This window comes from Colossoma macropomum, unplaced genomic scaffold (assembly GCF_904425465.1).
Source record: "Colossoma macropomum unplaced genomic scaffold, Colossoma_macropomum, whole genome shotgun sequence".
In the NCBI taxonomy this organism is placed as follows: domain Eukaryota; kingdom Metazoa; phylum Chordata; class Actinopteri; order Characiformes; family Serrasalmidae; genus Colossoma; species Colossoma macropomum.
Window position 1 is genome coordinate 4,373,424 of NW_023494794.1, and position 24,491 is coordinate 4,397,914.

The 24,491-nt window shown below is 38.8% G+C and overlaps 1 protein-coding gene across 2 annotated transcripts in view; it reads right to left on the bottom strand.

The window, feature by feature from the left end:
* Positions 1–8,601, bottom strand: part of LOC118814362 (fibrinogen C domain containing 1) — a 199,296-nt gene extending 190,695 nt beyond the window's left edge. For both annotated transcript variants that reach the window (XM_036579935.1, XM_036579936.1), the window contains exon 1: positions 7,887–8,601. In XM_036579935.1, coding sequence (XP_036435828.1) covers positions 7,887–7,958 — 72 coding nt within the window. In that variant the 5' untranslated portion in view covers positions 7,959–8,601. The remainder of the gene's footprint in view (positions 1–7,886) is intronic.
* Between the last annotated feature and the right edge of the window lie 15,890 nt (positions 8,602–24,491).

The following is a 24,491-nucleotide window of genomic DNA, read 5'->3' on the forward strand; positions in this document are numbered from 1 at the left end:
AGAGAAGAAGAGAGAGAATATGATAGAGGAAGGTGTACAGGAGGGCAAGATGAGTAAGGAGAAAGACAGGAATGAGAAAATGAAGAGAAAGAAAGCGAACCCAACCTCCCAGGGCCACTATCGACAGAACTGTCAGAGTTTGACCACATGGAGAAAGAAAGGTGAGGCGGTCAAGACAGATGAACTGGGGGAGGCGGGTGAAAGAGTATAGAGGGAAGAAGATGCAGAGAGTGGAATGAGAAAAAATCCAGTATTCACTCAATAACAGTGTTAAAGGTAACATGTTATAGTAATGTGATCACTTTCTCCTGTAACAAAGAGCGTAACAAATTACAGTATAAATTCTTGTAATTATATTACATGTAATACATACATCTTTTTGAATAGGTTTCCTATTTGAATAAATTTGCTTTGTTCTATTTAATATATATGTTCCCTCACTTTTCTTTTTCACTTAAAGAAAGCCTAACCAGGCACAGGGACCATAAATTAGCTTAATGCAGAAACCCTACATGACATCTGTTAGATCTTCTTACAACAGTAATAAGTAAATAAATATTCCATTTTGTCGAATTCTGTTGAGTCAATCAGGTCGTCTTAATAAAAGCTAGATTTTCACAGCTTAGACATGATCATATTAAATTAAAGCACCACAAATCCACACGCATCACTTGTAAAAAATCAATTCAGTCCAATTGCCCCAAAGGCCCTTTACAGAAATGCGAGTCTAGACCCAAAATGAGCAAGCTGAGGAAAATCTCCCTAAGAGCATGAGGAAGAAACACTGAGAGAAATTAAGACTCAGAAACTGAGCATCTTGTGTCCTTGTTGACACCCAATAGTTACGACACAAATAGTGGAGATTTACAAGCTACATTGGCACTCAGATCAATGGAAAGATGAAAAATGAGGAAAGATCCATGAAAATAAGTCAATAACTCATGTTAAAGTCAGACAGGACAGCCACACAATAGAGCTGCTGAACTGCTTATTATCTCAGATGTATACATTCACTGTCCACTTTATTAGAAACACATACCTTACGCTTCCACTCACCGGCCACTATATTAGAAACATGTACAGTATCATGCACAAATCAGAGACCACCCTTTCATATAATTCAATTTATTCAACAAGAAACTTACACAGAAGCCTCCAACACTACATATAATAACAAATCTATCCATGTTTAATGTGTCTACTTTTTATTTTTGTGCACCTACTGCCACTTTAACTCTTCTATCCCTCCAATCTTAAAACCAACCAGTTACAGTGTGTCCTGTCAACAAAAGCTCTTCCCAAAGCTCTCACTGAGATTATGTTCCCTTTCAGAGACACTAACATTCACACAAGCAACTACCCAAACTCACCTCAGCTGCCTTCACATTTCTTATTTGTTTTTTTTTTCTTATTTGTCACATGTTCTTGTGTGTGTCTAAAATAGTTAACAGAAACATTTATGAGAACATTCGATACAAGATTTGCACTCATCGTATCAGGAAGGCGGTGTTGCTGCAATGTTTTACATGCATCAGGCACTAATAGGTTGAGAGAGGTCCTGCATCCAAAATTATCCCGCCAAGAGTGGCTCTGTGGTCAGACACTGACCACTGATGAAAAGACAGATGCTTACAGTCTCTAACTGCACACCAGCAAGGTAGAAGGTATGCTACAATAAATAAATGTATTAATTTTAAAAATTGACCATTAAGTTGCTGTAAAATGTAATGGTCAGTACCCATTTTCGGAAAAAAGACAATGCATGTAAATAAACCATATATATATTGTGTTTAAACATCTCTAATATATATATTACGGTACAATGCTTTATATCAGAATAACTAGTTGAACTGCACTCATAAAAAAGATGGTCCTTCAAGGGTTCTTTAGTAAAGAAAACTGTTCTATATGGAACCTTGAACACTCAGAACCCGTTGCATGATTAAAGAGTTCTTTGCATCATGAAATGGTTCTTCAGATTAATGGAGAATGTGCTGTAGACAGTTTTATATAGAACCTTTTTGAAAATGGTTCTATATAGCACCCAAATGGGTTCTTCTTTTATTACATTGGCAAGCTTGTAACAATAAAACAACCCTTTTGGGTGCTGTACAGATCCCTTTTCAACAAGGTTCTATATAGAACTGTCTATAGCACATTCATGTATGTTTTCCATCAATCTGAAGAATGCTTTCATAATGCAAATGGTTCTTTGAGTGTTCATGGTTCATGGTAGAACCATTTTCTTTAAACAATCCTTGAAGAGCCATCTTTTTAAGAGTGTCATTGAGAAAACAGACTTTTACCATTAATTAACAGGTTTTGTCTGGCAATCCATTTACCAGATTTGTACCTTTTAAACAGTTTAGCTGTTTTAGATGTTTCTCAAAGTGGCCAATGAGTACAGAGAAAGATTGGCATGAGATAACTGAAGGTAAGGAGTCCACCATGTTAGTCTACAGAGAACTAATATACACTGGCATTTTTCTATTGCTTGTGTAGGCAGACTCTCAACTCGTGAAGCAGCGTTAGTTGTAGTATGTTATTTTAATTATCCCAAAATGTCATATGTGCACTTTAAGCAGAGAGTGCACTCCCCCCAGCTCTGATGTTAGCTTTGGGAACACTGAAAGATAATAGACAGTGGAAATAAGGGCTGTAATTTTGGGGCGATGACTGTAATAATTAATGTTGGGACGTATCAAAAGCCTCATAGCTCTGCATGGTGTTGAGTTAATACCCCATTATACAGCATTATCAGAGCAGGACTTTGGAGGTAAACTTAATAGCTTATAGAATTTGGAATGGATAATCCACACAAAGACTAAACAGAGGTTGTTTAATGCCTGTTAGGTAAACCTTTGAGGAGTAAAATGTTTCGATCAATGCATAAAATTCACTTAAACATCTCTCAAAAGAAAAGAAAATCCTTTAAAACTTGCATTTTAAAGGTTTAAAGAATCTTCACATCGAGTAAAGGCTTGATTCTAAATGAAAGGTTCTTCTTATGGAGGTTATTCAATCTTTAAAAAGGTTCTTCCCACTCATACACCTCATTTTACAAAAATAGCTCTCTAAAGAATCATCTACTGAAAGGTTCTTTGGGGAACCAAAAGTGGGTCTTATATGGCTTTTATAGCACCTTTATTTTCTATTTATTTGCATGTATTCTATAGTTGTGTAGTGTGTTTTCCACATACTGCTGAGATAAATGGTTCTAAACGATTTAATCAATTCAAAACAGCCTGTTTTTGCAGCTTAGTTTGCATTTACTGACTGTATGAACTGGAGTACTTTAGCCATACTTTCATACTACATAAATCCTGACCTTTTTTTTTTTATAGTTCACAGTAAGTTATACTGTGCCCTAAAGCATATCCAGCCTGAGAAACCTTAATAAAGACCTGGATGCAGTTTGAGAGGGTCAAGAGAAGTTTTGGTGATTTGGGTGACTATTAGAAGAGTGTATCACCAAAATCCCCACAATACGATGTAATTACAATCCTTAAGGTGCACTTTAAGATATAAGTGCAATGATTTATAAGTGCTATGCTATGATTTATTACCTTTTTTCAACTGCAAATTATGTCCCCAAAGACAATCTGTTTTATCTAATGAGAAGCTTTTCAGTCTGTTAATCTCACTTCAATCATTTTTATTGCAGCAAAACAGGATCTTCAAGCAGACAGACTGACTCACACCGTCATAAAAACGTTAAATCTATATAATACAATATCGATACTTGGCGTATGGGTATCGATACAATATTGCCATTCAAAATATCGCAATACTATGCTGTATCTACCCCCCCCCATCCCTAGTGACAATTGACTTAGTGTTCGTCAGCAATGTTAGCCTTGTAGCTTCAACGCTAAACTACAGAAGCACAATTTGGACACCAAACATGTCTTGGCTAATTAACAACATCTGGGGTAAATTGAGAATATTTTATATAAGATTCTTCACCAACTTTTCCATTCATTTACAAGGGGATTCGACTGTGAGACTCCAAGCTTGCCAGCTCTGTCCATGGTGCTGAACTGGCTAGTTTCTATGTGGGAGTTGTTCATGAGTCTGAACATGCTGTAGTTGCTTGATTTAGATATTATTCAAATCATAGACAGTGGTGTTCTGTGTGTGTGTGTGTGTGTGTGTGTGTGTGTGTGTGTGTGTGTGTATGAGAACAGGTGGTAGGAGTCTTGTAAAAACTGTCTAGAGAACACAGCAGGAATGCATCCCTTTAGGAAATCAGAGAACCAGCGAACCAAGAACACACCTCTACCTTGGGGGGGACTGCTCTTGTGTGTGTGTGTGTGTGCGCGCGCACACTTGTATGAGTGTCTTGTCCAGTGATTTTGTACCAAAGATAGTGGAATTACCTGTGGAATAACCTTGTCCTTTTTTAATGAACAGGCAGAGCACACAGAAAATAACTGGACCATGTGTTTGACTGTGTCAGTGCTGTAGCCAGAATTTCACTTTTCACTGGGGCCAGCCAGTGCCGACTGAGTAATAAGTGGCATAAGCAGTTGCTTAGGGAACCATGGCCACCAGTGGGCCCCCCAACACCTTCTGGGTTATAACTGCACCATTGTGTTGCCTAATATGCTCGGGTGAGGGGGAAAAAAACTGGTGAATTGTTTTATGTGGTGTCAATGTTCTGCCATTTATTTCAGCTTGCAGTTGGACAAGAAGTAGTTGTGGATCTAATGAAGCAGGTTCAACTTAGATGAGCTTAAGTTTGAGCTTCACAAAACATAACATAGTCTTGATTAACTCATTTTACAACAGTTAGATTGACTCCTGGGTCCAGAATGCTAAGAAGCTTATCTGTAGTTTAAACTGTAATTTATTAGAACCCCAACCAGCATCAGCTATGCATAAATTAGCAAGTTATACATGTATGCAATTTAGACAGCTTGTGGTAGTCATTGTTATTAGTTAGCCTCTAATTTTACAGTACATAAGCTAGCAAGACGGGGGACCTTAAAGGCTGGATCTAGCCCAATGTCTCTTGGCCTTAATGCTAACAACATTGCTACAGTAGGAATGATGACCACCTGTTGGCCCACTTCATTATATATGTTACCTATTTTTGAAAAAAGTGTCTTTGCACATCATTTTTTTTTATTGTGTGTCATTTTTAACAGTTAGAAATCTGGAGGCCTGGCTTTCACGTGGTGAAAGAGGTTAGCCACCCCTCCATAGCTACAGCCCCAGGGTGTGTGCGTGTGTGAGAGAGAGAAAGAGAAAGAGATGCCATATGTCAAAGGAATAACATCAAGAGAATAATCTGGCAATTTATTTTTTAAATTGTTTGAATTATTAATGGTGGTTCTTCAGGGGGTGATTTAACATCTGCCATTGGATTCCTACTTACATGACGCCATACAAACTCATTGCCTCTAATGATCAAAAATGGATCCTTGACCACATCAGGCCTCTCACTCAAAGGCCAGATAACCAAACTAGAGCTCTTACTTTGGATATTAAGTGGAGAACTAATTCATTGGAAAAGACAATTACTCTTGGAACAGTTGAAGGTAGAAGAGGAAACAACCAGCCAGCAACAAGATGGATGGATGCAATCAGAGGAATCATGAACAAGCCATTAAGAAGCCTTAAGAGCCAAGCAGAAGACGGAATATTCTGGAGCATATCTATATGGTCAACAGGAGCTGGAACCTAACAGCACTTATATCTATCTGTCCGTCTGCCTATCTATCCATCTATTTTTAATGTAGACTAGGCTCTCTCAGTGTCAAGGATTATGCCAAGATCAGTTGGTATTGGTCAATTCCATTTAATATTTAAAAATATATATCTTGAGGGAATGTTTTTATTGTTCATTTAAAATAAACATTATTAATTCATACTGAAGAAGTTCCATTACTTAATCTATAGGGAACCGAAAAACAGGGAACAGAAACCTGCCATTATGACTCATACAAAAACTACTGAACATGATGTGTTCGATTCATATTTTGGTAAATACTAAGAGCACATGACTTATTTTATTGTCACAGGTGGAGGGATGATTCCTTTAAGTACAATATATACAAATGCAGCCACCTCATTACTGACCTCATATCAGTCTCCTCCCTGTACGTTCGGATCTCACACACTGTGTGCTTCACAGTTAAACTGATCCAGAGACAGCTTTTTTTCCCCACTCGTCTCATAAATACAGCCCCTTATCTCCTTTAGAATGAGTACAGAGTGCTGCAGAGGCAGGCAGTAGCGCTTTGTAGGCTGGAGAGCTTGGCGCTCTTATCCCCACAGCCAACAAACCATTACGGAACGCGTATAATACCCACACATACACACTCCACTCTCAGAGGGGGTTATGGTGGACAGGATAGTGGGTGCCAAAATGACCAGCAAGGGCAGAAAAATGGGAAAGACAGATGGCAAAGAAAGAAGGGTGAGTGGACATCGACTGCATTTTGTGTGTGTGCGTACATATGATTGTATAATGATGTGGGTGTGTACTCAAGGCTAGAGTGCTTTTGAATTGTTTAAGGTGTGTGTGTTTTGGGGCCAGTATAAGTGAATAAGCCACTGTACTTACACACACACACACACACACACACACACACACACACACACACACACACACACACATAGGTACACAAATTAAGACTGGCATGTTATTATTATACATTTATATTACATTAGTATGTTAACTCCCACAATTGCCCCACAAAAGTACTGAATAAGTAAAAATATATGTATATTTTGGCACATACTGACAACAATTAACAATATATTTCATTTTCATAGAGGAATGAACTATACATACAAATTCAGTCCCCCATATATAAATATATCTGGTATGTATGTGCGCAACTGAGGAGTTTTTAAAATGAATAAGGCACTCAAGGCCATGAAGTCAATCACTTATTCAATTTAATTCCGTAAATCTCAACAAAAAGGTCTATGTGCAACTCTTGCTAGTATCTTTATTGATGGACTGCCCATCTCATAACCTTCTACTGATTTTTCTCTCTCATTCAACTTCACATTTGTTTAGACCAGTGTTCCATTCAACATGGACTTTTGCTTCATCATTTGTACCTCATTTTTAGCCCAGTTCAAATCATGATCGATTCCAGACAGGGTAGCACACTGAGGCACAACACATTCCCAAATAATAATAAAATATATATATATATATATATATATATATATATATATATATATATAAATTAAATGTTTCACATATCACAGTTCACCAAATAGAGGCAGCATGATCAGACCTTGTTACTTCAACATTACATCCAATTGCAATTAATGTGCATATATTTTCAGTTTTTTTTTTGTTTTTGTTTTTTTTTGACTGCAAGCATCCCCGTCCTCCCCAGTCTAATCTCATCTCAGAAACCACAGAGAGAGCCTAAGCTCCAAAGGATCCTGCCTAAACCACCACCACGGCATATGGCCCCCAATAAACACCAAACAAGTCGCATTTCAAAAGCCCTGGACCAGCCTCAAGCAGACCCAATCTGATCTACGGCTTTGCTTATGTACAGTGACAAGAACACGGTTCTAATGCGCTACCCTCTGGAAATACTGAGCAGTAGAGTACAGGCACAGAAACACACACACACTCCCAAAATGGTGTATCAAGAGACCCCCCAACGCACTATCCAAAAAGCACACGCATTGAAAGTTAAGTTCACTGATGCAGAGCCAACTGAGAAACGTACATAGCGTTTAAAGCGCTATCGGAAATACTGAGGCGTACAGTGCACACACACAAATACACACACACTCATAAAATGGTGTATCCAGAGACCCCCTAATGCACCACCCAACGAGCACACACATGCAAAGTTAAGTTGGATATCCACTGGTGTGGAGTCGAAAGAAACTGGCCACGTTACCTGGTTTTTACCGCGCTGTCCGTCTTCGAGTTCCGAAGAGCTGTTCATGATTCCCCATCGATCATTGACCATCCTCCGGAAAAAGTGCCAATCCAGAGCCGCCTGTTGGTTCACAGACGGGAGAGAGGGGGGAAACCACACACACACACACACACACACACCGTCTATCAGTCGTTTGAACGCTGAACTACTCCACAGAATCAGAAAGATAAGCCGTCGACTACAAGAGAAAGAAGAAGAAGGCGCTGATCTACTCCGCGACCGAGCGAGCTACTGGAGCCCTAAAAGAGGAGGAGGGGGTTCTAGTAGAAAAGCCATCGTGATAAGATACGCACGCGAGAAAGACGAAAGAGAAGATGGAAAAACGAAGTGAGAAACAATCTTGGACGTTGAGAAGGCTCGGAGTTTGCCGTTGTTTTGGGGGGGGGCTCCCTCAGCTGGGACCGCCCGCCGTCCGCTGAGATGATCCCTCACCACCAACCCCTCCTCCTCGCCTGGTACTCTGGTCTTCTGAGTATGAGGGATTAGACGAGCTGGCGTGGCAGCAAACGGCATGAAATGGCCTCGGCGGATGCGCGAGGATAATCCCGAGGCATGGCCGCCTTGCGTTTATGGCGTCTCGGAAGAAGACGGGGAAAAAAAAGTTGGAGCTCGAGAAACGAAACGTATGACTGATACGAAAACACAGGCTTGTTCTGCAAAGTGAATGGCGGGGAAAAAAAGAGAAGGTGTATTCCTGCTGTTGTAGCACCTGTCCGGGAGAGACGGAGACTGGGATGCTGTCCTAGTTGTGTGTGTGAGCGAGAAAGAGAGGCGGGGAGGTGGGGGGGTTGGAGAGGGAGAGTGTGATTGAGTGTGTGAGAGAGAGGGAGGGGGGGTGGAAGAGAGAGAGAGAGAGAGAGAGCAGAGGGAGAAAAAGAGCGCGCGCGAGAGAGAGAGCGGGAAAAGAGGAAGAGAATGGGATAGAGAGAGAGAGAGAGAGAGAGAGAGAGAGAGAGAGAGAAAGGGAGAGAATGGGAGAGGGAGAGTATGACTGAGTGAGAGAAAGAGAGAGAGAGAGAGTGAGAGAAAGAGAGAGAGAGAGAGTGAGAGAGAGAGTGAGAGAGTGAGAGAGGGGTAGAGCGAGAGTGTGATGGAGAGAGTGTGGGAGAAAGATAAGGAGAGGGAAGACCGAGGGAGAGAGAATGTGTGGTACAGGGAGAGAGAGAGCGCGCGAGGGAGAGAGGAGAGAGCGCGAGAGAGAGTGGGAGAGAGAGAAATGGAAAGAATGGGAGAGAAAGAGAGTGAGTGACAGTGTGAGAGAGTGAGTGAGAGAGAAGAGTAGAGGAAGAGAGAGAGCGCGAGAGAGTGTGTGAGAGGAGATGGCGCGAGAGAGTGAGAGAGAATGGGAGAGAGAGAGAGAGGGAAAGAGTGTCTGAGAGAGAGAGAGAGAGAGAGAGAGAGAGTGTAAGTGGGAGGTTGGGGATCCGAGCTGTTCGCCCTCCTTCAGCAATCCGGAGCTGTCAGAACTCAAGCGCGCTCCCGCTGTGCCGTGGCGCGCGCCCTGTCTCGCCGAAGTATGTTAGTTAAGACGCGGAGAATCTTGCTCGAGTCGTCTGGAGCCGCTTCTGTAGAGAAACGTACCTTTATGCAGGCGTTTCCCGCGAGAGACGAGTGAGTGCACGAGGAAGAAAAAGACAGACATCAACACACGCGCACTCATCCTCTCTCGCTCTTTTCTCTCTCTCTCGAAAAGGAACTTAAGCACTAGAATCGCACTGATGTCAAATACGCTTCTAGACATCTGCTCATCCAGAGTTTCCTCTGAAATCAAGGCCATTAGATAGTTTGTCCCCTCTTTACTGCAGTTCAGCTTCTGCTCTGCTGAAAAGGCTTGGCCCTCGATGTTTGAACATAGCTGTTAGGATTTGATTGCATTCAGAGCATTAGTGAGGTCCGGTATTGATGTTGGATGATCAGTTCTAGGCAGCTCCACAGCCCAGTGCTGGAGTGAGGGAGCTCCATCCAGTACCTTTGGGATGAGTTGAAGTGGAAGGAGCGCCATTACTCCAGTGAACGAAGCTCCACTGCTTCATAGCACAGTGCTGGAGGGCTTTGAACCCCTCTACACTATAAACGTAAATTAGTTGAGCACTGCCTCAAAAATCAAGCTTAAATCGTTTTATATATAAGTTATAATTACTTTCTAATTTTCAGTGATTCACACTGTTGCAGGAAACAAGGTTGACTAAATAATTTTAAATGGTTTCCATCGAGATGACAGCCTTCTACTTTTTCAACACCCTGCTTAATTACGAATTAGTTTGGTTAAATTGAATGAAATACTCTTTCTTGTGTAATGCGTTGGCATCAATTAAAACAACTCCATTATATTAAATGGATGGTTTGGTACAGTAATGTAAAATGGCTTAGATAAGACTAGAATCACCCATTACTAAGAACTCTAATAGATTAATGCACGTTTGCCATCCTGTTAGCATTCATTCAAGATGAAAGATTCAAGAGTCTTATTGTCATATGCACACTAAAACAGGCATACTGTACGATGGAATTCTTACTTTGCTTCATGGTTAGATGGTGAGAATTACAAAAACACAAAATGCATTCAAACTTCACATTTAGCTTGAGAGTATTCTATGACAAAAATAGTATTATGCAAAAGAATCATATTTATTAATTAAATGAGTTAATTAACAGAAACCAACAAAACTGCTAAGAGTGCTGGGCAAAAGACTGTAGGACTTAAATTAATTGCTTAACTACATCTAGACCTCAGTAGCTGAGGGTTATACAAGAAAAAGTGTGTGTTACTAAATTTGCATTAATAACTTTAACAAATAAGCAAAGTAAACAAAAAAGTAATAAAGCTAGTGCAATTATGTTTTACAGTGTAGTCAGTAACATGGCATCAGAGCATCTCACATTTGGGCTGCTTTTTCTATGGAGATTATACAAGCAAATACATGTGTCAGCAATAGGGGCACCTCAAAGAAGCTGAATTCACTAATTAGCAGCAACGTCTGGATAATTTTGGACATATTGAGTTCATTTTAGCAACCAATGCTTCTGAAATGACACTTCAGGTGTTTAGCACAAGGAAGTTGCACTTGAATGACTGATAAAGTCAAACATAGGTGGTAAACTCCAAGTTCTGTGTTATATGATTTTGCCAGTGACTTCCTAAACATAAACAAATGAAAGTTCCAACTGGTGACGTGACGGCTTTCCAGCTTTACAAGTTGAAGACCATCTAAATGCACCAATTGCACACTGATTGAGGAGCCCCTGCATAGGAATCAATCAATCAAACAATTGACCAGATGTAGAGTCGCACGTTTTATTTCCATTTAGAAAATCAACAAAACATGCAGGGGAGCACGGGCAACAACGCAGGACACAAATTAACACAGACATTTTATGTTAAAGAAGATCAAGCGGCATGTGCTTCTGGTCACATGACCACATTTTCTGGCTGCAGTCTCCCTGAAAAGCTGACAAGCTCACAGCAATCAAAATTTCACAATGAATGGACCAAGGAAAAGGCCCAAAATTACTTCACTTACGTTAAAAGTAAAGTAGGTTTTTTCCTTTTCCTGTAAAGTTACCATTTGGGAGATGTGAGGTTTTCTTCTAACAACAGCGATACACTGCATTCTATACAGCGAACTGTATGTTCTACCTTCATAAGCAGTACTTGATTTCGGATGCAAGGCTGGGAAACCTACCAGTTGCCGCAGATGTAGAGCTGCAGCACGGGAATAAAACATGCTTACTTTTATGTTTATGCTGGTGTGTGCAGGTGCAGTCTGCTGGTGTTGGGGTGGGCCTGCACTCTCCCCCACTGTGATAACGAGCAGGCCATGAGCAAATGCCATAATTACTACTCTTCATGAACCCCGTTAGTGCTGAGAGCATAGAGGCACTTAGATTCCCTTTAGAATCTCACAAACTCACCCATGTGTTTTGTAGGCGTACTACACTGTTGAAAGAAAAGGACAAAAATAAATCTACATTGTGTTTTGGGAGCTTTGTGAATTATTTACTGATTGTAAACTCTGTAAAAAGAGTTCACTGATTGTGAACTCTTCTGAAAGTCCATTCACAGCAGTACATAAAAACAATTTAATGTTATAGGACTGATGTTCTATTAACGTACATTGCTTAAAGTGAAGGGTAACACTTTATTTGGATAGTCCACTGCAGATGCTTTGTAGTTACTCAGTCTCTCTTTAATATTCAACTAAATGTCAGTGAAATGCAACTGAACTTGAAGTTCAGTGTGAAAGATTATATTAAATCCAAACCTAAACCCAACCTTAACTTCAACCCTAAACCTACTCCTAAACTTAACCCTACCTGTAATGTTGATACTCAACTGAGTATCACCAGACAGTTTATTAATGATTTAAGTATCTGCAGATCATCTATAAGGGATCCAAATTTCTTTAAGGAGTCTGTTTTGTCCCCATATCATGTAAGAGTTTTATACCATTGAATGGTTTTTCCAAGCACTGTATGTACAAGCTAAGAACCAGTTTTTGAAGATGTAGGAGGATTTTGGAAAAGTCTCACACCATACTGTTCACAAAGACAGACCTCCCTTTTAAGTATTTAATTTCCAGCCATTAAGTACAACTTATTAAAAACAAAAAAAGACATGAAATGTATATTTAACAGAAAATTACATCAAAGCCTCAACAGCTAAATGCATTTTTTCAGTGTTCTGTGTGGCCACGTTTTGTCTTTATCATGACTTCCATTCTTTTCAAACACTTGCTTTCAGTTTTTCTAAAAGATATCTGCAGAAATATTTTTCCACACCTCCAAAGTTCAGTCTGCTTTTCACAATCCAAATAATTGCCAAAAAAAAGAAACTTTACAGGAAAACAAAAAAACTAACTTTGATTGTAAGTTAATGTAGCAAGGTTTTGTTACAAGTCATTTTGGACCATCTGTATTGCTCTGGTTGTCCTTCAATTTTGACACAGTGTAAATTGACAGCTGGCCTTTTCAAATTGAGAGGAAAAAAAAAATTAAAAATGCCAAAAAATAGAGAATTTGAATAACTTTAAATGAATACATGGAAACATCCATTACCATGCACTGCTTTTGTTCCATTATTCATTAAACGTTAGTAGAAAACGGAACTCAGTTAAAGCACATTATTTAAAGCCAATCCATCATTTGAGCTGTCCGAGAAATTCTTCTTGTGAGAAAACAGTCATCAGACCTGAAACCTATTGAACATCTTTGAGAACATCTTGAAAGGGAAGAGGTGAAACATTTTGTGCCATCTTAGGTCTCTCTCTGGGAGAGAGCTTGAATAATTTGGAGTCCTCTGTTCTGCAGAAACTTCAGTAGTTTTTTTTTGCAGAACAGAGTTCAAGCTGTGACTAAGGCAAATATTAGACATTCCAAACACAGAGAGATTTTGCTTTTTAGTAAATGTGACGAGGAATCTTGTTTGAGAAATTTGACAAAAAAGTCTTTCATAACTGATGAAATAAAAATAAAATCAGTTCATCGAAGCGGGCTTAGATGTTTGGACCCTACACTCATTGAAAAGATAGTGCTTCAAGGGTTCTTTAGTAAAGACAGTGGTTCTATATAGAACAATGAACACTCAAAGAACTCTTTGCATGCTGAAATGATTCTTTGCAGGATGAAATCTCCAGATTGTTGGAGAATGCGTTGTGTATGGGTTCTATACAGCACTAAAAAGGTTTTTCTATTTTTCTAAACAAAAGCCTCCAGTACTAAATATAATATTAAATCTGTCCGTGTTTAATTTGTTCACCTACTGCCACTTCAACTTTTCCATCCTTCCAATCTTCAAACCAACCAAAGCTCTCACTCACATTCTGTTCCCCTTCAAAGAGACACTAACATTCACACAAGCGACTACCCAAACACACTTCAGCTGCCCTCAGATTTCTTTCTCATGCACATCCACAATTGGTAAAGGAGATATTTCGGAGAAGATTACACAGATCTTCTACTTGCTTAAGGAAGAGAAAATTCTAAGAAAAATAAGCTTCCAAAACTGAAGTTTAGAAATAAATTGAAAGATACAGAGAAAACGGGACTCAGGACCACGCAATACCTAGTAGACCACCAAAACTGTCGCCATTCAGATCTACTTCTTCACAGGTGTTTCTGTCCATCCTTCCACTGTGAGAAGACAACACGGAGTCAAGTCAAATCAAAGTTTATTTATATAGCGCTTTTTACAACAGGTGTTGTCACGAAGCAGCTTTACAGAAAAAAACGAGTCCAAGCCCCCATGAGCATCACCAATGGCGACAGTAGCAAGGAAAAACTCCAAGAGCAAGAGAAAGAAACCTTGAGAGGAGCCAAGACTCAAAAGGGAAAAACCCATCCTCCTCTGGTCGACACCAGATAGCAAACAGCGTTAGTATAAGGTATTATAGTACAAAACGCGGAAAACAGGCAGAGCAATGGTAAATTAGATAGTTTGAGTTTATGCAGCAGCTGCAGCACTGGGAGGGTCAGTTCATGAGGGTAAGGTTTGCACAGCGTTGTACAGCATGAAGCTCAGTGGTGGTCAAAACGGTCCAGATAGCTGGCAAGCGGTGGGCACCTGATCAAAGCAGAAGAAGCAGCAGCATCAGACCGCACATGATGGGGAGTTGTTCAACTCGGCAAAGAAAAGGAAACACACAGAGTTAGTTCTGTAAAGAGTGACTGATCACATATTACAGTATTAACAGAGCAGCACAGACTGAGTCTGAAAGCATGTGTAGCTGTCAAGATGTTGTTTCTGAGAAAAGGAAATAGATAAAAAAGAAGACAGTTTGTGCTAGAAGACCGGAACAGGATATATGAGATGTGGAGGTTTTATGGACTTAGTCTAAATTTGTAGTTGAGATTACTTGGATTGTGAGGAGCAGAGACTAAGACTTAACTTTGGATGTGGTAGACAAATATCTGTCCACATTTCTTTGAAAAACAAAGCAAATTTCACAAAAAGAATGAAAGCTGTAAGAAAGATAAAAGGTAGACAGACTAATTACAAAAAAATGCTATTATATTTAGTTTTTGAGGCTTTGGTGTAAAAGTTTAACAGGTTTTTTGTTTTCTTTCCCAGTGCTAAAAAATGAATAACATGCACTTGGTGATTTTGACTGGAAACTAAATAAATAAAACAGGCAGTCTCTGACTTTTGTACAGTACTGTGTACATTCAATACACAAGTTATTCATTTTCAATACGATGTTTTGTAAAGGGATGTATAAGCAGGGATGTGGGAAGGTGTTTTAAGTTGGGCCGCTGAAATTTTAAACGGCGTATGTGATGTGACTGATGGCGTCGCGCAAAATGATTAGCCTTTTAATTTGAATTTTTTCTAATTTATATCAAACAGAGTATGTAAGACAGTGCTATAATGAGGCAGGAGATGACAAAATACACACATAAGTTCTGAACAAACTTTATGCAAATGAGCTGAGCACTGGCCCATCAGATTGTTAATATGAGGTGTGGTAACCAGCTGTGTCGTCCTCACGATGACACACTGAGATTTAATGCTGGAATGCACTCTGAATGAAAGATGTAATAGTTATTAAAAAACAGCATTATTACAATTATTATGATCGATTATTATTAATGATCATTATTGATTATTGATGATAATTTTTAAGTTTAAAAATGAATATTAGGCTGCTTTGGGACTCAGAACTGGCCTATAGCTCTGCCTAGGCTTTCTCTCTTTGCATCTCAACCTCCTTGTGTTCGAGTGATGCGCCCACAAAGTGGTCAACGGTTTTGAGCTCACTGTAATGACAATATGGCATTCACTTAAACAGTGAAGGACCACTGCAGATTTTTAAAATATAAAAATACAAACTCCACTCTTAAACAAGCATGCACAAATCTTTACAATGCTCAAATTACTATAAAGTTCAGAATGTTTTATAATTGTGTTTTTTTTTTTAAACAGTTACAGTTTTAAAATCAGGGGGTGCTGCAGCCCCTTCAGCACCCCCACTTCCCATACCCCTGTGTATGAGAGACATAAACATTAAAATTGCAGCTCACGTGCTGTTAAACATTCACCTAAAGGGATTCATTTAAATGGTTTAGATTTGTATATAAAATATGCAAAGTATCACATGTAATTGTTTCCAAAGTTGTTTTTTGAAAATGTTTAGCTCTTGTGCTGGCTTTGTTCAAATGCAGTGAGCATACTCAAATGTTTCATTTTAAATGCCAGAAGTGCACAGATCAGATGGGAAAGAGTGACCCATTCAGTGGCAATCATTCACCCAGAAGAAGTTCAGATTAAGTTGTCAGCAATGGCAGACACTGGAAGCTGCCTTATCTTATGTGTAGCTCAATTTTCTGGACTGTGATGACGTTTCTTTTTTTCTTCTTTTTCTTTTTTAAAATGTAATAGTGTAATAAGTGCAAATTAACAGGAGCCGCGAGGGGGAAGGCTCTCTTATTTCTTATCATCTACTAGAGTTACTTGTGATTGTCATTCATCTAAATAAAGTGGCTCAAGCCATGTGAAAATAACTTTCAAAATGTGTAGAGAGTCCTGGGGTACAAAGAAACATCTATCCTTGGAAAACCTATTTATTTATTTATTTATTTATTTTCAAAGCAATAAATATGCATGTTACCATAATATGCATTGGAATGCACTTGAAAATGCCAAATTTGCATTGTGTGAATATTTTACAGCAATAGAAAAGGTTACAAAGAGGCCTAAAATCCCAGGCTTACAACATCATAAAGCTAATTTTTTAGTAGCTACATGAAGCTCATTGCAAACAAGCTGAGTTATTCTTAAGTTATAGTTCCTGGCCATTTAAAGGGTTAATAAGGCTTGTAAGTGTTTATAAAGAAGAAAGTTCACATCACCCTGATAAGAATAATATTAATTCTCTACTCAGTCACCAAGTGTGAGATGATGCTTGTGTGTCATCAAAATATGCATCAAACTCATTTGAATGAATTTAGGTTCTTTAACATGTAACCCAACCACAGCTCATGACCCCCCGGGCTGGAATCTTCAAGACATGGACCAAAACAAGATAAAGAACAAGGCTAATTTGCTCAGAACCAATTAAAATGAATTTGAATGAATTTAAATGTTCCAATTCACAGAAATACAAAGACACTCTTTAAAATAATGAACATCCTTAAAGTGATACCAAAAAAAACAGGTGTTCAACTTCCACACTCAATTCCACAGTCCAGTTTCCAGTCTTAGATTTTGTTATCGTTGGACACTATTATATGAAGAGCCATGTTAAGATTGTCTGGTGCCCCTGGGCATTGGATTTATGGTGACCCGTCCTCACAAAGTTTGCAAACATAACTGATCTGTAGTACACAGAGCACCCTGCTGGAGAAAGGAAAACAAAACAAAATGGAGAAAAAAAAATGGTTCTAGTAGCTTCATAATGTTTTTTTGGCCGTTCTTAGTGAGTTGATATGACAACGTAAAGGATCCTAATGGTTCAACGGTTGACCTGTGACTGAAACTATTAAGCCAATTCCCACTGGGAAGCAAAACCATCAGATTTTAATCCTAATGGTTCTAATTGGATTCTGTCCAATTTTCTTTGTAGATAATAACCTAAAAACTTTCAACAGTTTTGCTGGAGACCTGTCCTGCTAAGAACTCTGTGTACATGAATGCAGTTATAAGAACTAATCACAGTCAGGGGGAGGTCTCAGAACAAATTATGCATTGACAAGGATCAATCATAGACAGGGGGGTCTCAGGACAAATGATGCAGTGAATAGGGCCGATCACAGTCAGGAGGAGGTCTCAGAACAAATGATTAAGCGATTAGGACGTCACAGTCAGGGGAAAGTCTAAGAACAAATGATCTAGTGATTAGGATCAATCATAGTCGGGGGGTCTCAGAATGAATGACACAACGATTTGTATCAATCACAGTTGGGGAAGGTCTCAGAAAGAATGACCAGTGATACAGACGTAAAAGCAAATAGTAGCTATTTATGCCATCTCTTTATTAACAATGTGATTTCTCAGCACTGTTGTTGCATTTATTTCACATTTAAAGAGATTAATTTAAATTTTGTTTATTTTTTATTTAGTTTGTCCCACAGACTACATTGTTAAACAAGAAAATGCATAAAAAGGAACACATATCAGATGCATTTTAGTGTTTGTCTGATTAGACATTTTATTGTTTGTCTGAGGGAGGCTTTAGATCTTAAGGCTTAAGGGGGGTCATTTGTGAGAATCCACTGCATAGCCATTGATTATATACAAATGACTAAATAAAACAAATGAATAAAAAAAAATGTTATCTATTTTCAGACATCCCAGGTTTTGTATTATTATTGACTATACTAGGATATTACTGTCACCACTCAATGTATTGATTCAATGCAATTTTATATCAGGCGTGCACAACTCCTGTCCTGGAGGGCTGGTATCCACTCAAACACAAAACCACTAAACCTTGTAGTTAACAAGAGCATTGAATCAGGTGTGTTTGAGCAGGTAAATCACCAAACTGCGCTGGATACCAGCCCTGCAGGACCAGAGTTGTGCACCCCTGTTTCAGACAGAGTGTGATGGCGATGTTAGTGTTTACCCTTTGATGTGTGTAGAACTTTTGTTTTGGCATTATAACTCAAAAAGCTTGAAAGTAAGTTTTTAGATGTGCAAATCTTACTCAACCTGTTATAATGTAGTATAGAATAGAAAATCACATTATTAAAGCTAATTTTGCTTAACAACCAAAATAGAAGCGATTTGGCATTGCTCAAAGTGCACATAAACATGAACTACTGCTTAATCTTACTTTTAAGGGATTTACTTATTTGTGTTTGTAAGTCATGTATTATTGTTGGAGTTTCGGGGGCTTCCAAAGATGCTTGGGGGCCTCACAAGACCATGATGTCTCTGCTCATGCATCTTTTCACAGTGATAGAAAACACAGTAGCACACAGAAAGCTTTGATCCTACATGCTAATAGGTATCACACTGGCTAACATTAATATGCACATAAATGTAAATCGTTACTGTACTTAAGTAGTTTTTCGTGTATCTGTACTTTACTGAAGTGTTTCCATTTTGGGTGACTTTTTACTTTCACTCCACTACATTTCAAGGTCAAATATCTTACTTTTTACTCCACTACATTATGCAAAATCTGTCAATCCTTTTGGCTTGTGTGTGCATAAAAATGCAACATGTCAAAACAAAAGAAGCCTGAAGCAAGCGTACCAATCAGGGTACAGTTCGCACTTTGTTTTGAGCTGGTTTTGACCTGTTGGATTACCCAGTGCAGGCATACGGTTCTATGACGGTGTTTTAGGGCCAATGTTCATAAAAATAAAAATAGTAGACTTCAAGAATAAAGTCGTAATTTAGATTAAAAAGTTGTAATATTTTGAGAAAAAAAAATCATACTATTTCAAGAATTAAGTCGTAATATTTCGAGAAAACAGTCGTAATATTTGGAGGATAAAGTGGGCTAACTGTAGGGTCTGCCATAACTGTAGGGGACTGCCATAACACGTTGGGGTCTCGGTTGCTGAGTTCCACTCACTCTTGTCTCTTTGTGGATCGATCATTTGATTATCATGCTCATTGTCTGTGAAACTTCATGCCCTCTTTGAGTGGCACGGAGATGTAGCCACTGATAGCAGTGTAGACGACCCTGCCTGCGATTCTCCTTCAACAAAACAGACAAACAGTTTCCTCCGAGTCCGTCTCGTTCTTTATTCTAAATAAACAGTTTCCTGCTCAGCCGTTTCTTATACTAATAACACTCTGGTGCTGATGTGCCAGGAGAGACAGGGAGACTGAATATATCTTTTTGGGTGAAATCGATATGAAAGTGTAACTCCACCAACTCATCACCACCCCTCATTTTAACACAAGGAAGTGCGACCTTCCATTTGTAAACACTTTGGCCACAATATTGCGACCTTTCCTGGTATTAATGCCACTTTAATGCAATTCGATGACTTTTTTCTCAAAATATTACAACTTTATTCTCGAAGTCTACTATTTTTATTTTTATTAACAGTGGCCCTAAAACGCCATCATACGGGTTAACGTCAGTGCAGCAGAGTGCCTATGCCAACATAAATGAAGGAACTAACCTAACTAACCTAACAATATAGAATATGTACACATGTGCAGTTGTGAATGTGTCTTTTTTCTGAATTTATACAAACACTATTTCATGTTATAGTAAATTTGTTTTTGCTAGTTTATGTTTATGAACAGAGACCTACAGATGCAATATAGTAAAGGAAAACATTTGTGAACCTGTGTTTAAAGTTTTTATTAAACTTAAACTTGTAACTAAGTTGCAAATAAATCTTAAACTGAAACTTTGCTTGTTTGCAAAAAGCTATTTCAGAGCCACTTACTTCTACCTAATGGAAATTGTTTGCCTTCAGTGTTTTGTTCTTATGACAATAGACATCACTGTCAGACTAATTAATGATATTCTACAGGGAGATTCACTCGAAAGAGGCACCAAAAAATCTGTAATAACTCTTGCCAGGGCGAATCAATCTGAATGAAACAACATGCAATGAGCTACTCAGTATATAGAGCTTCGAACAAGCAGGGATGCCCCTGCGTCAGAGAGATGAGGTAGGCGCTGTCACGAAGTTTAACCTCCGTTTGCAGCTTTCGGGTGCATACCCCCGTACCCCTTCATGTGTCTGGCAGAAAACAGAGATCACTTCCAGCACTGCATGTAATGCAATCGATTACACATATGTCAAGGTATATAGCGTATTTTTTGGTTCAGATTGCTTCATCCTAGCAGAAATTACAACAGAATATTCGGGGCCTCTTTTAAGTGAATCTCCCTGTATTAAAAGGTTGGTTAACCAAAAATGACACCAGAGTATTTTCACCTAAAATGAGTTAATAAAGCAAGAGTCTTGTTACAGAAGTGGTAATAGGACATTAGAGTCATAATTAATCTTTTACTACTTTTATTTTCGATACTTAAGTACATTTGAAGGCAAATACTTTTGTACTTTTACTCAAGTGGAGGTCTAAAGGGAGGAACTTCTACTTTTACTGGAATAAATTTTTACTTTGGGTATCTCTACTTTAACTCAAGTACATGATTTCTATACTTCGTCCACCACTGCATGTCTTAATGCCCGTTGCTATGACCTCTGTAGTCATGAAATCCTTTGAGAGACTGGTACTCACCCATCTGAAGTACATCACAGATCCCCTGCTAGACCCTCTGCAGTTTGCATACCAGGCAAACAGGTCAGAGGATGACTCTGTGAACATGGGACTCCATCTTATTCTCCAACAGTTTGAACACCCAGGAACTTATGCAAGAATTCTGTTCTTGGACTTCAGCTCAGCATTTAATACGATCATCTCAGGACAGCTACACAACAAACTGCTCCAACTCAGCGTGCCAACCCCCACCTGCCAGTGGATCACCAACTTCCTCACTGGCAGAGTGCAGCAGGTGAGGTTGGGAAAGTTCACCTCAAACACCCAGATCATCAGTATCATTGTGTTCTCTCCCCTTTGCTCTTCTCACTGTACACAAATGACTGTACTTCCTCTGACCCTTCAGTCAAAATCTTGAAGTATGCAGATGACACTACAGTCATTGGTCTCATCTGAGATGGTGACAAGCCTGCTTACAGACGGGAGGTTGATCAGGTGGTCCTTTGGAGCAGCCACAACAACCTGGTGCTGAATACAACAAAAACAGTGAAAATGACCGTGGACCCTCCAACCCTACCAGCACTCACCGTCCTGGACAGAACTATGATGGCAGTAGAGTCCTGCAAGTTCCTGGGCACAATAATCACCAGGGACCTGAAGTGGGACAGCAAAATCAGCTCCATCATCGAGAGAGTCCAGCAGAGGATATACTTCCCGTGTCAGCTGAAGAAGTTCAACCTGCCCAGGAGCTGATGGTGCGTTTCTACACAGCCATCATAGAGTCTGTCATCACCATGTCCATCACAGTGTGGGGTAGCTTGGCCACCAAGCATGACCTCCACAGACTGCAGCACATCATCAGGTCTGCTGAGAGGACAATTGGGGTTAAGTTGCCCACATTGCTGGAACTGAATGCCTCCAGAACCAGGAAGTGTGCAGAGAAAATCTCCGCTGACTCCAGCTTTATTTTGTGTTATTTTATGTTATTTTGTTTTATTTTTATGTAATTTTATTTACTACACTTAAATGTTTGTTTGATACTGTGTCCTGTGAGCTCCTGTAACCAAAACCAAATTCCTTGTATGTAAGCATACCTGGCCAATAAAGCTTGATTCTGATTCTGAACTCCTCTCACAGACGATTCAAGTTTTTGTTTATTTATTTTTGTTATTGGTATGCTTTCATGCACTTTGTACTTATTTCAGTTTATTTGTTTTATTTCCTTAAACAACTGCTCTGTGGGTCTTTTTTACTGTATATTCTATTATAGATTATTCTAGAATATTATTCAATTCAATTTCTTATACTCTGTCTTCTTTTTTTCAATGTTAATCCAACAATCTGTTACTGAGAATATTGTTAGCCTCTCTTAGAGGCTAAATGCTACCACTGTTATCTGAAGAACTGATTGTGTTGGAGGTTTTATTGTTCTTTGAAGAACAATGATCATTTTCCTTTGTTAGAATGTTGGAAAAAGCACAAGAATAAGGCACCTGTACATTGTACTGTACCTTGTACATTTGATCAACTCTTGATTACAACAGTGCAAATTCTGTTATCCCAAAGATTGATTAATATCTTAAAGCTTTTGTGTATTATTTAATTTTGTGTATTAATCTTGTCAAGGCTGCCATTCATCCGGTGAAAGGTGGTAACTGATCTTCCTCACTCAGGGGGTTGAAAATGACAAGTATAACTTATCTTTTATCATATAGATTGAAAGATACCTTTATAGGTGGTTATCTTCCTCAGAAATTTATAGGTGGTTATCTTTCTCAGAAAGCTCAGCAAATAAACAGAAATTTTACTGTAAATTGTCCAAATGTCATAAGTTTGTTCCCTGTAGAGAATGCAGTAACTTCACTTAGAAAATCAACAAAAATGTAATTTGACTGAGGGTGTTTAAACTTTTGCATAGAACTGTAAAAAACTTGGGTCAAATGCAATTGGTTTAAAATGTGAGTCAACCTTAAATGTCTTCTGGCTCTCTCTAAGCCCATTGGACATAGAGAATGGAGACTAGTGTGTGTGTTGGCTAGAGAGTCCACTGAGAGCAACAGCATGTCAGGCTGATATCCCAGTGCTAGAGATAAACATTAGACAAACGAGAGAGAGAGAGAGAGAGAGAGAGAGAGAGAGAGAGACTTTCAAGAAAAAAAAAAAAAGGATCCCCTCAACTAACCCTTTTCAAAATGTGGTCACTAGCCTTTGTTTAAATGTGTGTGTGGGTGTGTTACCTTTGGATGTGTGGATTTGTGCTACTTCTGGTGCTCTGAGAGAGAGAGAGAGTGAATGTGTGTGTGTAGACTGGCCGTGTTGTTGAGTTTTCACGCATGGTCGAGCATGAGGATAGAGGCAGAGATGTGTGAAGAGGCAGTGGACTGCGATGCCCTTCCTCAAATGGCATTTGTAAAACGATTGGGAGATGGAAAAAAGGAAAACGCAGGGCCAAACGCAGGGCCAAAAAAAAAAACAAAAACAAAGAAAAGCAAAAAATAGCTGGAAAATGGCCGGATGAAAAGAATTGTTTGGAAAGAAGTACCAGAATTGCTTAAGCCTCACTTTGATGTCACTTCACAAAGCTGTGGGTAAAAAAAATAAATAAAAAAATAAAAATAGCGGCATTACTAAAGAAATGGCTGTTAGTGGTCTTCAAAATCACCTAAAAGAAGAGTCCAGTATTTTTGAGTCTAATCTCTGTCTGACGCATCTGTATCATACGGTCGATTATGAAGGACAATAACTTCACTGTACTTAGAAAACAACAGAATAACAGTTGTCTTAATAATTCCTTATGCAAGTAGATTTTTTTTATGTCTAATCTCTTCAAAAAAATCGACTGAAAAATGAATAACTTTGATTTGAACTGAATAAATTAAGAGTAGTCTCTGACTTTTGCAAGGTACTGTGTATCTGTCCTTCCTTTTTAGCAATTTTGCTTCACCTGTTCATGCTGAAATGATTACAGATTCTTCAGATGTTTAAACCCACACAAATGGTTTAATTTGATTTCTGGGAGGAAAGTAAAATAGAAGAAGAAATGTAGAAAGATATTTGACAGGAATGATACAATACATATTTTTCTTGTTTACTGTATATTTTTTCATCTTTATTTATTTTTTTTTCATAAAATCATTGAGACTGTTTTTTTAGCAACCCAAATAAGAGGTGCATTTCTGATGCAGTGGCTCCTTTGGGTCCTGAAAATATAGTGCATTTGTTTCTTCTAAGCAGTTTTCTGAAACTATTTTACACAAGATGCGCATCAGAAACAAGGCTGAACCACTGCTTGATATCGGAAAACAAAATTCAGCTGTAATACATGACAGACTTTTGGAGGTGCTGCGGACCCTCTGGAGATGAAGTTCTTAAGCTAGAATGCAGTGTTTGTTTGTTTTTTTTTTGTCAAACATAACATCTCATTTAAG